Raw genomic sequence first — 12,625 nt, 5'->3', positions numbered from 1 at the left:
AATCAATTATTTAAAATCATGATTTATATCACTTTGATTTAAATCAGTCCATCCTGGTGTGAACATATGGAATATGGGGAAGACACTGCCATGCTGTTTTCTTTTCTTCTTCATGCAACTTGAGGTGCTGATATTTAAGTGTTTCAGACCTTTCAGAATTGGTAGTCAGTGGTTTTTGTTGTTGTTGTTGCTACCATTATCGTCCCCGTGCCCCAGCACAGTAACTGCAGTTGGTTGGAATATGCTGGTTACCAGATTTGAGTTTGAATGCTGTAGGCCAAATCTTGGTTCCAACTATAGGCACTGGAAAAATTCCCCTGGACTTATGGTCTCAAGCCCATTGAATTTGGCCCCCCAAATCTGACAGGGAGACACACTGAAAGACCCCTATCCTTGAACATTAATAGCGTCCATCAAGATAAGCAAGACAACACGTGATTGACTGGTTTTTGTTGTGTTTTTTTAATCATCTGTAATTTTGACTCTCGTCTCATCTGACCAGCATTTTTAGACTGAGGAACAATCCTAACTACTCAACTCCCAAATGACTGACAGTTTCTACTCCCCGTTCCCACTGAAACGGTCAACAGTAGAGGATCAGCAGATAAATGACAGATTTCTCTCTGGTATCCTATCTGAATAATATAAACCTTTTAGTGACTGCAAGTAACATGTTACTATACTGTACTAACAACCTTCAATATAAAAATTATTTCAGGTTAGTTCATCTTGCATTCCAGCATAGCAGCAGTGTAGGAGATGGTTTGCCCCTGTACCACTTCCCGTTTCAAACCGTTTTTAAAATAACATGGCAATGTGAACATCATACTGCCACACTATTGTAATAAATGGAGATCCCAGTATATAGTACATCACATTTGTCAAGATAAGGGTATCAGTGTAAAATGTCATATTATCCTAGACACAGAAACTGAACCAGATAGCTATGTTAAAAACAGAGCAAAGGGTCTAATTTAAACAGACAATACAGGACATTTCAACAGTTATTGTTACCAACCTATTCTTAGCTCATTCCTTTCTCCCTGGCATAGTAGGGCTCCCAAAACAGTAAGTAAATCTTAAGTAAGGGATATTACATATTCGTTTCCAATCTGTGACAAATAATATTCCTGTCTGCTGAAAAATCTCCTACTGCACATTTCAAGAAATACAGTGAGGCACATGGATATGCCTCAGCTTAGAACTGACCCTGTAATTTCCTTCAGTTCCTATATGCATAGACTTGGCAGAACTCATTTTTTATAGTTTTGATTAATACGCTGATTTATTTGTAAGCTTTTTTATTTTTGTCAATTTAAATGGTCACAGTAGCAGGAAATTAGAGAAGGTGTAAGAATGTGGGGCATGGGCAATTATTTAATAAGCGTATAAATTGAGATTCTAAAAGTTAAAGCTTTTTAATCACCAAATCAAATTGTTTAATACAAATTTCCTCTTTACTATAACTATTATTATATACTATAGTGACTGAAAAATTAAGGTGCTAAATTCTCCTGTATCTGAGAAAACAGTTCACAGGGGAGAGAAATAAGAAAATTTATCAGTGCATATCTGAAAATATCCCTTCTTGACGTAATAAGGTTCACAGATCCATTATAACAGGTTCTTTCCAGCTTGCAGCTTAGGGGCAGGACCAGAGTTGTCAGTCACAGGCAGCAGGGAAATAGTTTGCCTCCTGAAGCTCCCTCTAAATGAGATAATTTGCACTGCCAGAATAATTCCTATCTACTCTTCTAATTTACATTATGTGTTAACTATACCTTGAGAAAAAAGTACAATGTCTTAGTAAATTCCTGCTACCAACAACAAACCCAAACCCTTGGGTGGCAATTTCCATCTGTACTCTGGATGATCCATGTTTCTCCACAATCTTATTACTGTAGTAAATAAAAATATTTTTTCCTATTTTTCTTTTGTACTAAACCCCACAGTTCCATTACAATAGGCTTATCAGAGCTGAGGGGCTCAAGGGTGGGAAGAAGGTTCATCCTTTAAATGGGGAAATCCAAAATGATAAGTTTTATATACATATTATTTCTATTTTCTCCTGGGCACCAATATTGAGAAGGACTTCTGCCAAAAGAGGGGAAATGGCATTGGCTAAGACTGGATGACCAATATGCAGAATTTGGTGAACTTGTGTGTTGATAATGGGGCTGCCTAACAGATCTCAATAAAAAAAAGATGGAACTACTATGTCCTGAGAGTGTCAGTGCTCCTGAGGATTGGACATTGATGGTTATCCAAATTTAGAAATATTTGTTAATTTTGTTAGGGTTTTTATATCACAAATGTTGTGAGGACTATACCTCTGAATTATTATAACCAGATACAGAGATTTACAGAACAGGTAGGAGATTTGTACCCTCTAAAATGTATATATTCCGGGATTCAGACAGATCTCTGAACGCATATTGAGCCTTAGGGTAAATTCCTTGCTTCACTGAAATCAGTGGGAAAATTCCCACTGACTTCAGCAGAGCCTGGGTTTCACACTCACCACCTTCACGTTAAAGTACATGTTTTCCATTCCTTCCCTCTGATGGGGCTAGTTTTTTAGTTTTTTTTTTTTTTAAATTAGGTACATCCCTGAGACATAGGGAAAATGGAAATGATGCCATATAGCTGGAATGGAGAACCTCAGGCCCGGGGGATGCATCCAGCCTCTGGCTTACCTGGATCTGGCCCCCAAGGCTCAAGGTCCCTTTTCCCAAGAACTGAGGCGCCTGTGCTGGTGCTGCAGCCCCCCTGAGGGGCTGGAGCACACAAAATCTAGTACGCTGGGCCTCTCTAGTCCTGGTGTACAAGAGAAATGGGGGGTAATGTCTTTCTCCTCAGTCAGGGGTCATGTCAATTTTTTTTTTTTTTGAGAGGGTGAGGTTTTTTGCTTCTTACTTGTGTGCAGCCCCTAACTGATTTTTCTGTGGGTCAGCGGCTCCTGACCCAAAAAGTGTTCCCTACCCCTGCATAGTACAGGACTATCCGTAGGTCTTCCTGTCCTGCTCCACAGAACCCATTATGGATGCACTAGGATGACCATAGGATTGAAGTAAAGGAGATAGCATGCTGCAGAATTAGTACTTCCACTTTTTCATGCCCCACCTAACCTTGAGGTACCCTATCCAGGTCCCCTACCCTGTAGCACAAAGACTAAAACATTTTAAAGGCTACTACAGGCCTAAGACTGTTGATCAATATTGAGAAATAAGCTAAATTCATAGTACAATATGGTACTACATACTCATATACTGTAACTTGTTACCTTGATAGTATAGTAGGATAGGAAGGAAAAGTCAGCATTTTTTCCAGTATGTTTGCTGTAATTCTATGAAGTATGGTTCGTAGTCTAGTTTCCTATATTTGAGGTGGTATATTGGATACGTTCTTACACACACACACGCACGCGCCAACAGGAAATTTCAGTGGTTTCTTTTCCATTTCATAAATATTGCATTCAGCTTTGTTAATTTATTGCCATGAAAACACTGTTACCACTTAATGCATTACTATATTTGTCAATGGGCAGCTTTCCTTAAGGCAGTGGTTCTCAAACTGCAGGTTGGGATTAGGGATGTAAGAGACTAGTCAACTACCCGCTAAGTCTAGGCTTATTGCGTAGTTGAGTCATTACTTGACTAGTTGCTTCTAGGCGAGGGAGGGGGGAAGGAGCAGGAACTGGTGCTGGGGGAAGCCAGCTTAAAAGCCCATTCCCTACAGCATCATCTCTGCAGGGGCAGGGCAGAAGAGGCAGAGGTACAGCAAGAGAAACAGTGCAAGCAGGGACTGCTTAAGTCCCCACTCACCCTGGGTTCCCCACTGCTGAGTCCCTGCTTACCCTCGGTTCCTGGCTGCGCCTCTGCCTTTTAAATGTAGCAAGAGCCCCAGAAGGCTCTTGCTACATTTAAAAGGCAGAAGTGCAGCCGGGATAGCAAGTGCCCCCCCTTACTGAGTAAATTGAGTAGTCAGTGGAAAAGTCCATCAAGTACTCCATTAGCTGATTAGTCAAAATTTAACATCCCTAGTTGGGATGCCACTTTGGGGTTCTGATTCCATTTTAATGAGATTGCCAAGGCTGTCATTAGATTTGCCAAAGGCTTTAGCCCTGTGTGGTGAGGCTCAGGGTACAGACCCCCCACCTAAGGCTCAGGGGGATGGGGCTCAGGTTTTGCCTTTGACTTCCCTGTTTGGGGTGGCAGGACTCAAGCTTCAGTCCCCATTCTAGGATCACATAGTGTTTGGTTGGCTGGGTTTTTTTAAAGGGGGAGGCGGAGGTTGGGTCAGAAGAGGGCCACGGTGTAATAAAGTTTTAGATTTCCTGCCCTAAGATATATTTTGTAACATTCTACTGCAACATTCAAAGCAACAAGATGAGTGAGGGTTGCCACTTCTGCAAAGCGCAACACCGTACTGCATTTGTTTCTTTATAAAGCATTGACCAAATTTTCTGTTACAGGCCCCAGAGAGTAGTTAGAGAATACTGAATATTTTAGATAGTAAACTTATTTCTGATCTAATATCCAGGCTGTAAACATATAGAAACCAATATCACAGTAGTTAGTTGACAAACCTAATTATAGGATAGTGTAACTGAAGAATTTTCTTAACATACACCTTAAACTTTGGAGAGAGACATGGGTAGATGTCTTCAGAGATGCTCCTTTGAATCCAGTTTATCCATTTTGAACATTTGCATGCACTCCCAGTGTTATGACCTCAGATGTAATGTTAATTTTAGTATACACTTTCCAAGCATACTGAAAATGAGTAGTCTGGAACCATATTGAGAATTAAGAAAAGGTCACACAAGCCTATGTCACAGTACATGGTTTTATGAGAACTCTCTCTAATAAATACTGAAATCTACATCAGTACAAGTTTATTGCTGCTAAGCAAATCATCTTAATTTCTGGGGTTATTTTTAATGTATTTATGGCTTTACCAAATGTATTTTGTATGTACTTGGAATTCTGAGTGGAAGAAAAATTGAATAAAGTTCATCAAGAACAGGTCAGGTCTTTCATTTCAATTAGAAGCAGTAATGAAATTTCACTATACTATTAGATGTCACTTAAGCTATATATAAGATAAATAGAATACTTAATTGCTCTTGACATGTTCCATAGTTATATATTGTCACTTGTTTTTATATTGACAGAAGTGGTGACTCCCTGTCCCATACCACAGTAACATTTTAGTAGCAATTAAGAAGGGTTGTCCATAGACTTTAGATTAGATATAGGCTAAAAAAAAAATCTGCACTACCACTACTCCTCAGAGTGTTGAAATAGTCTGCTTTGCTCTGAGCTCATCAAAAGTGTTTAAATAAAGCAACTAGGACCTTAGCTTTGTTAATCTGATTTGGTTGCTAACACTCTTCCTCCTCCCTGGAGAAGATATGCATCGCCTCTTCATTTTGGAGACCCCGCAATGAAATTTTTATTCTGCTCACTTGTTCCTGAAAAAAAAAGTTACTTTTCACTTTTCCTTCCTATTTTTCATAAGGCAGATTCCTTTCACACTCTGCTTCTGGTATTTTGAGCCAGAGATAAGATAGGCAAGGTAAGTCAATACCATGCTTCATTTCATGAATATATACAGGCAGTCCCCGGGTTACATACAAGATGGGGACTGTAGGTTTGTTCTTAAGTTGAATTTGTATGAAAGTCGGAACTGGTACATATTGTAGGGAAAACTCTAGCCAAACATATCTCCAGAGCTCAGTTTTATTCTCCCACACCTCACTTCCCTCAGTCCTTTATTCTCAAGCTGAGGTGTCTGCTGAGAAAAGCCGCTCCGCGTCTCCCTGGCCTGCTGGGGAGAGGGGGGGGGGTGCTAGCTTCGCGTCTCCCTGATCTGCTGGGGGGAAGCAGCTAGTGCGGAGTTGCCTCACCCCGTTTGTAAGCAGGGAGCTGATGTAAGTCGGATCCATGTAACCCGGGGACTGCCTGTAATGGATTCCAGCATTTTAATTCCTTTTGGCTCCTTTTCACTATGAGACTCATTTCCCAATAGTTGCTTTGCATCACCTGTAATTCCCTCATCTATCAGAAAAGAAGATAATTAAAAATTGCAGATGTGAATTCTATGGAAAGAAAGATTTCTCTGAATTTTTTTTTTAAGCCAGCAACATTGTTTTCACACAAATCAATTGCTCTACTCTACAGCAATCCCATACACGGAGCTCCCATTGATCTCAGTGAGACCTCCATGTATAAAGCAACTGCAGGACTGAGTCCAAATGTAAATGAGAAATCTACCAACTCTTTAAAATCTCACTGATACCTGTGATTTCTGCATATGATCAGTCAGATACAGGAGACTTGAAAACACTTTCAAAATGCAAGAGCACTATTGTCAAGAGCCAAAATTGCGCTTTTGTGAAGGTTTCCTCAGTCAGTTTATCTCTTTAAAAAAATAGAAAAAGTGCTGTCTTGCTCTAACTCCCATGTAAATACACTATAACGATGCTCCGAGGTGTCTGAGATCCCCCTAGGCAAACAGCTTGAATTCAAAATTCATTCTTCTTAAAGCAAGTCATATTAAATTATGCCAAGTAGTAATGACAAATACTTTTAATTTGGGACTACACATTGTTAGTTCAGAGTCAAAAGAAATAGCAGCCAGATTGTTTCTCTCTACTGATGAGCATACCTCACCAGAAAAAAAAAACCAAAATATGCAAATGATATCTCTACATGGCCTTATCCGTACATTCCTATCTAAGATATATATTCAATTAGGGTCATCCAGGTCCACAGTTCACTAAAGAAAGCTAAAGGACACAAACTAGAGGTGGCAGTGATTTTTCCAATTCCCAGAAACATTTAAAAATAAATTCCTAAAAGACAACCTGCATAAAATTTGATGCTCGAAGTCCTCCCAAAACCATGTTTAATGGAAGCAGTAGATATTCTCAGGAAACAAATAGAAAACCAAAAATAAATATATTCTTATACAGCATTTTCCACCCATAGATGACAAAACACTTTGACTTGCACTAAATCACGTAGCAGAATAAACACTGATGTGAAAAGTCCTCAGATTGCCTAATGGTGAGTGTTCTATTCACCAGAGCATATTTACTCTCAGATTGGCACACCTTTGGATGAATATATGCTCTGGATGAATATATGCAATAAATAAGCAGTAAAACTTGACAAGTTTTGTTTTATTACTTGTGCAGCAAATTGTACGCTTAGCTTAGAAGATGATTCTTGAAATTTTTTCTGAAATGCAGACTCTGTATACAGTATCGTCTACAAAAAAATATATATAGCACAAATTTCGCTACAGGCACAAGAGATTTTCTTCTAAAGTAATAAATTTCCAAGAAAAGTTCTGCTGTCATAATAAGTCAATTTCCAAAGTAGGTATAAGGCAGCATGCTATTTTCTGATACTCTGAACAACATCCATTGAATAACACACCACAGCATTATTTTCTTTAAATGGTTCAAGGGGAATAGTGAAAACCAATTGCAGTAACGGACGACATTAGGAACAACATGATGTGTAACTAACTCTACACTTTCTTTTCACGTTATATGCTGTGTATTGCTTTATAAAGATATTTTTCTATTACTTCTAAAAATATCATCCAAGAATAAATAAGTTGGTGAGACAAGCTGACATGAAGTTACAAAATTTAAACTGAAGACAGTCAGTCTGTTTATCACCCATTCCTATATACTGCTGTATGTTGCATTTAAGGCTAAAACCCTACAGACTTAATCACACAAGTATTTCTAGTAAAGTCATTGATACTACTTGCACAAGTTGAGCAGGATTTGACCCAAACTAGTTAGCCTGAACCCATCACACATAAATTAGAAAAAACAGCAGCCAGAGATTTGAACTTTTGTAATAACATGTATTTGTATCTTAGTATTTTAACATTCCAGCACCATAGATATACTGTATCTACAGTATTTGATAAGATACAGGCTACATAAATACCAGGATACAACTTATTCTCAATGTTCTTTTGGTAAATAATAAAACATAATTACAGAAATGGAGAGCATGCAGCTCCAGTGACATTGTGACTACTACTTAGAAATTCTAGATTCAAGTGAAAGATTAAAAAAAAAAGAGGGTGAAAAAGAGAGACTTTTGATGACAGTTTAGAAAACAAGAAAAATCAGGCAAATCATAATTTTACAAGAGAAAAACCCAACTCACAGTTACGTTTTCAGAAGATGATGTATTTACACACAATACAAGAATTCATACAACCTTTCCCATCTCAGATCCATACCACTGACCCATCCAATTTGGTATGCTGCCTCAAGGAACAGCCAATACCTGATTTTTCAGATGAACATGGGGAACAACAAACAAACCCCTACCACCACAATAGACCCAGCCAACTGTCCAATACTAAGTGAGGCCTTTCTTCTAGACTCTAGCATGTGATCAATTTAAGAACTGAACCCCAAAATCCTTTCAGCATTAGCATGTTCTACTGCAGCTGAATGATCATAAAGTCATCCGTATACTCTTCAGAATACCGAATCTCCTTTCCAGTAACTGCTTTCCAGGCTAGCTGTAGCAATCTCTGTTCATCTGTAAATTGGGACATATCTCTTACCACCTACATTGACCTTAGCTGGAGCTTTTCAATTCCAACTACATTTTAACAGGAGCTGACCAAGTCCGGACACAGCTCCTAATATGAGGCTGTATATTGTGAGATATAGCATTTCATTTTCAACTCCTTTTCAAATGCACGAAGACAGCCTGTTTTGAACTGTTTCTGCTGCATCCTTGCCAAACATCTTCATTGAACCATCTTTGACATCTGTGAAGTCTTTATTCCCCACAGCACAGCTTTATTCCACCACAAGCTCAGAGTCCATATGAGAGAAAATTAGACTCTCTTAACACTGGGCATTAGCTTACACTTACAACAGCTGAGTTTCACTTAATATCTCCATGTCCAATATCCCTGTGGTGGTTACATTCATAGGAATATTCTCTGTAATTTTTACTTTTACTAACCAACCCAATGTAGGCTCTTCAGCAAACTTCAAAACTAGCTGCCAGTATTTCCTCCCCCCCCCCATGAAAGCTTTTCAGAGGCACTGAGCACCCACAACTCTAATGCAGTTCACATTTATTTGTAAGTGCTCAGTATTTCTGAAAATCAGAACCCCAAACTTTAAGTAAGACATTTACTACCACTGGTCCCAATACATTCTCTGGGGGCACTCACCACTGACCTCTCTCTTAACTGTGAAATAAATATCCACTACAACCCTTACATTAAAAAAGGTTCAGTGAAAGACAACAACACAATGACCTTTTCACTTAACAATATGTTTATTTCTCTTATATTTTCAGTAAAGACACATCAAAGGTTTAAAGCAATCCAAGTAACATATACCTGCAACTTGCCTTCCTTTACTATTTTCATTTTTTCAAGGAACACAGTTATAGCCACAGTTTTCACAGAACGCGGTTTCACTACATTGGAACATACTTTTCCAAGAACTGCACTTTTGTAATCCTTCCAAATTGAGTTAATTCTATGCACAGACTAAATTACACCTGGAATGGTTGATAAATAATCATACCACTCTCTAGTTCACAAAAAAAAGTCTAATAAATACATAAAAAAACAACAGAAAGAATTATTCTCTAGCATCTTTACATGGCATGTCATAAAATATCAACCAGACACTGACACCTTCATCAATATGGATGATCCCTATGATTCCCAGACATAATGAAAAAACAGGGAGGATAAAAGTGGACTCTATTGTCTAACCAATTTTACTAAGAGAATAAATAAAAAAACCAAACCAAGATCTTGACACATCCCATCACAACAGCACCAGAGAAACCTAAACCAAGCATTTGGATCCTGCTACATTCCGCCAATTTTTGGCCCCACTACTTTAACTCCCTCTATTTAGGGTAGCAAAAAAGTTTATCTGCACCTATTGTACCAACAAATCCCAAACACAAATCAAGGTTACTCAAGCAAATGCCCAGATTTGGTACCTAGATCCAAACAGAGTCAACCAATATTTGCATCTAATTCTTCAACTTCACTGCCTAAATAAATATGGGAAATACTTGAACTCCTGCTTCTTACAAGTTTAGGACTCCTGACTGTGATGCATCAGTAATTGATCTGAGCTCAAGTGTAAGGGCCAGCGAGAAGGGCACGGGTACAGGGCTCCCTTACCTTGTTGGAGTAAGGGGGCTTGCTCAGGTTGATCCCATCCCGGATGAGTTTATCCCTAATCATGATTTTCAGTTTCAGCTTGGGGTAAACCACCAGCTCCCTGCTGCGGCGCCCAAGTTTCTGGCTCCTGGAGGTCCCCTGATTCCCCGGACGACGGTGAGGGCTAGGATCCCGCCAGGACTTAGCCTCATACTGCTCCACCAAGTGGCTGGTGTAAATCTCTGGGGAGGGAGAGGAAGAGCCCTGCTGTTGCTGAGGCTCCAAGGTGAAATAGAGACCAACAGCGGTCTCGTCCTCCTCTTTCAACCTCACCACTGCTTCCAGGATTCGGCGCCTGTGATGGGGCACCGACACCCCAATGGCATCCAGGTCCGGGTCCCCTATCTGCTTGCAAACCTCCAGGTCATCGTAGCCATTATCGACGAAGGACTCCGCGTATTGTGAAAGCTGCAGGGTCTTCAGCCACTCATAGACTATGTTGGTGCACATGTTCGCTGCAAAATGATAATTCCAACTTTTCACATCCAAGCCAGGCGCCTCTCTGCTCCTCTTGCAAAACAAGCAACCGGCAGGCCAAAATCTGCCATACAATTAAAAGAGGAACCTGCACAAGTCAAGGTCTGGAAACCAGCATCCCCCAGGAATAATAATAATAAATCTCCAAAGAAACAGTAACAACAGCAGCCGACGCTGCTTCTTGCCTCCTACAACCAAGCAGAGGAGCCAGTGCCACCGAAGAAGGGAGACTTGGGCTGGAGAAAGGGGGGACACGCTTAAGGGCGCACCCCGTAAGATCCTGGGTCACAACAGACATCCATTCTCTTTTTGGAAGTAATTCGCTGTCACGGTGTTTTCTCCGCCTCCTCCTGATTTTATTTTTTCCACTTCATTCCTCTCTTCCTTCCCCCCTCCCCCCTGTTGCACGGCGCACCTCCGATTGTTATGCGCTGCTTCTTTCAAAAAACGACCCTTGTTGACTTGAGGAAGAAGAGTACGAGCCTGCCCGCTCGCCCAGCATGTGTCTGCTAGCTCGCTCTACAGGGCGTGCACGCCGCTGCTTTCCCTTTTCTTTTCTATTTTCCCTTTTCTTTCCCAAAAGGCGCCGCTCGGATTGGAGCACAAGCCCGCTCACTTTCCCGAGTTACTTTCCCCACTTCTCTTTCATCTCCGCGGGGATAGCCAAGGCGCGTCGCTAATGCAAACCCCAGAAATTCAACAGTTTTCCACCCTCCCTCTCCTCCCTTCCGCCTTTAAACCCACCTTCCCCGCGCAGTCCTGGGGGAGGGGGAAAATCTCTTCAGCATCCAGCCCCCACCTTCACTCCGCTCCCAACTTTCTCGTGCATGGCACTGACACACCGGGTGGCCGGGGGCGCCTCTGTTGGAGGGGCGGAGGCGAAGCTGCCGAGCGCCAAAAAGGCAGCAGTCGGAGAGGGAGCCGCACGCGGTGCTGCTGAGGGTTTGTTTGGGTGAGCAAGGCGGCCCGCCTACCTTGTGTATTCATGAGCGGCGGCAGCAGCTACGGTTTGTCTTCTTGGGGACTGAGCTGAGGGGCAGCAGGTTACTCGCCTGGCCCCGCTGTCTTCTTGTTTCTAGCGGGTTTTGGCTTCCCTGGATGGGTGTGCGTGACCGCCGCTCCCGGGATACCGCACCGCGGACTCGTCTCCTTCCCCCGCCCAGAAAGCAAGGGGAGCAGATTTACTCCTTATCCCGGGCACACGTGTGTGTGTGTGTGTGTGTGGGGGGGGTGTTCTCCCCCTCCTAACACTTGCTGTTTCCTCCCCTCGTCTGTGCGCGCACTGCCCACACCTGCCTCCTGCGCTCTCGCGCAGCCCCCGGCTCCAAACCACCGGACAACGGGCGGGCCCCTAAGCAAGGCCGCCCGAGGCAATCCCCTACTCAGCAGCGCTGCTGTACTTTTCCAGCGACAGGGGCCCGGGACTGCCGGAACAGAGGTGGGGCTGCAGAGGGACTTCGGGGCAGGTCATCCCCCCCTTGCAACAGCCCCGGCTGAGAGCCTGCAGCGCTCTGCGTGGGATGTGAACGCGGCTGCTGGCGGGGAAGGGAGCAGAGTGCTCGGGATAACGGGCTGCAGCTGGGGAAATCTCTCCCCTGGGCTGGCTTGTTCGCAGCGTTTGGGCGTCTGCTTCAGCCCCGGAGCAGCAACAAACTTGGCCCCAGGCTTGGAAGAAGGAACAGTTTGAGATCTGTGCGCGCCAGAGAAAGTGCAGGGTTCGTGCCCCCAGCTGGTCTTCCTGCTGCTTCCCTTCCCTGTTCCTTCCTTCTCCCCCACGGCCCTTCGCAAAGCAGCGGCTACCGACCCCCCCGCAGCTGCAGCGGGAATTAGAAGCTAACGTGAAGCCGGGAGATGTTCAGCGCTTGCTAGCGGGTTTCATCCGCTTTGCCTAGGGCGC

General features: G+C 42.4%; 1 protein-coding gene across 1 annotated transcript in view; it reads right to left on the bottom strand.

Annotated features, from left to right (window-relative positions):
* Positions 1 to 11,376, bottom strand: part of SASH1 (SAM and SH3 domain containing 1) — an 844,241-nt gene extending 832,865 nt beyond the window's left edge. Inside the window, exon 1 of the mRNA XM_075924386.2 lies at positions 10,213 to 11,376. Within this exon, the coding sequence (XP_075780501.1) occupies positions 10,213 to 10,701 (489 nt within the window). The 5' untranslated portion in view covers positions 10,702 to 11,376. The remainder of the gene's footprint in view (positions 1 to 10,212) is intronic.
* Positions 11,377 to 12,625: the final 1,249 nt, after the last annotated feature.

Source organism: Pelodiscus sinensis, chromosome 3 (assembly GCF_052426305.1).
Source record: "Pelodiscus sinensis isolate ZL-2025 chromosome 3, ASM5242630v1, whole genome shotgun sequence".
NCBI classification, from domain to species: Eukaryota; Metazoa; Chordata; order Testudines; family Trionychidae; genus Pelodiscus; species Pelodiscus sinensis.
The sequence above is the reverse complement of the archived record's forward strand: the minus strand, read 5'-3'. Positions and strand labels throughout refer to the sequence as shown.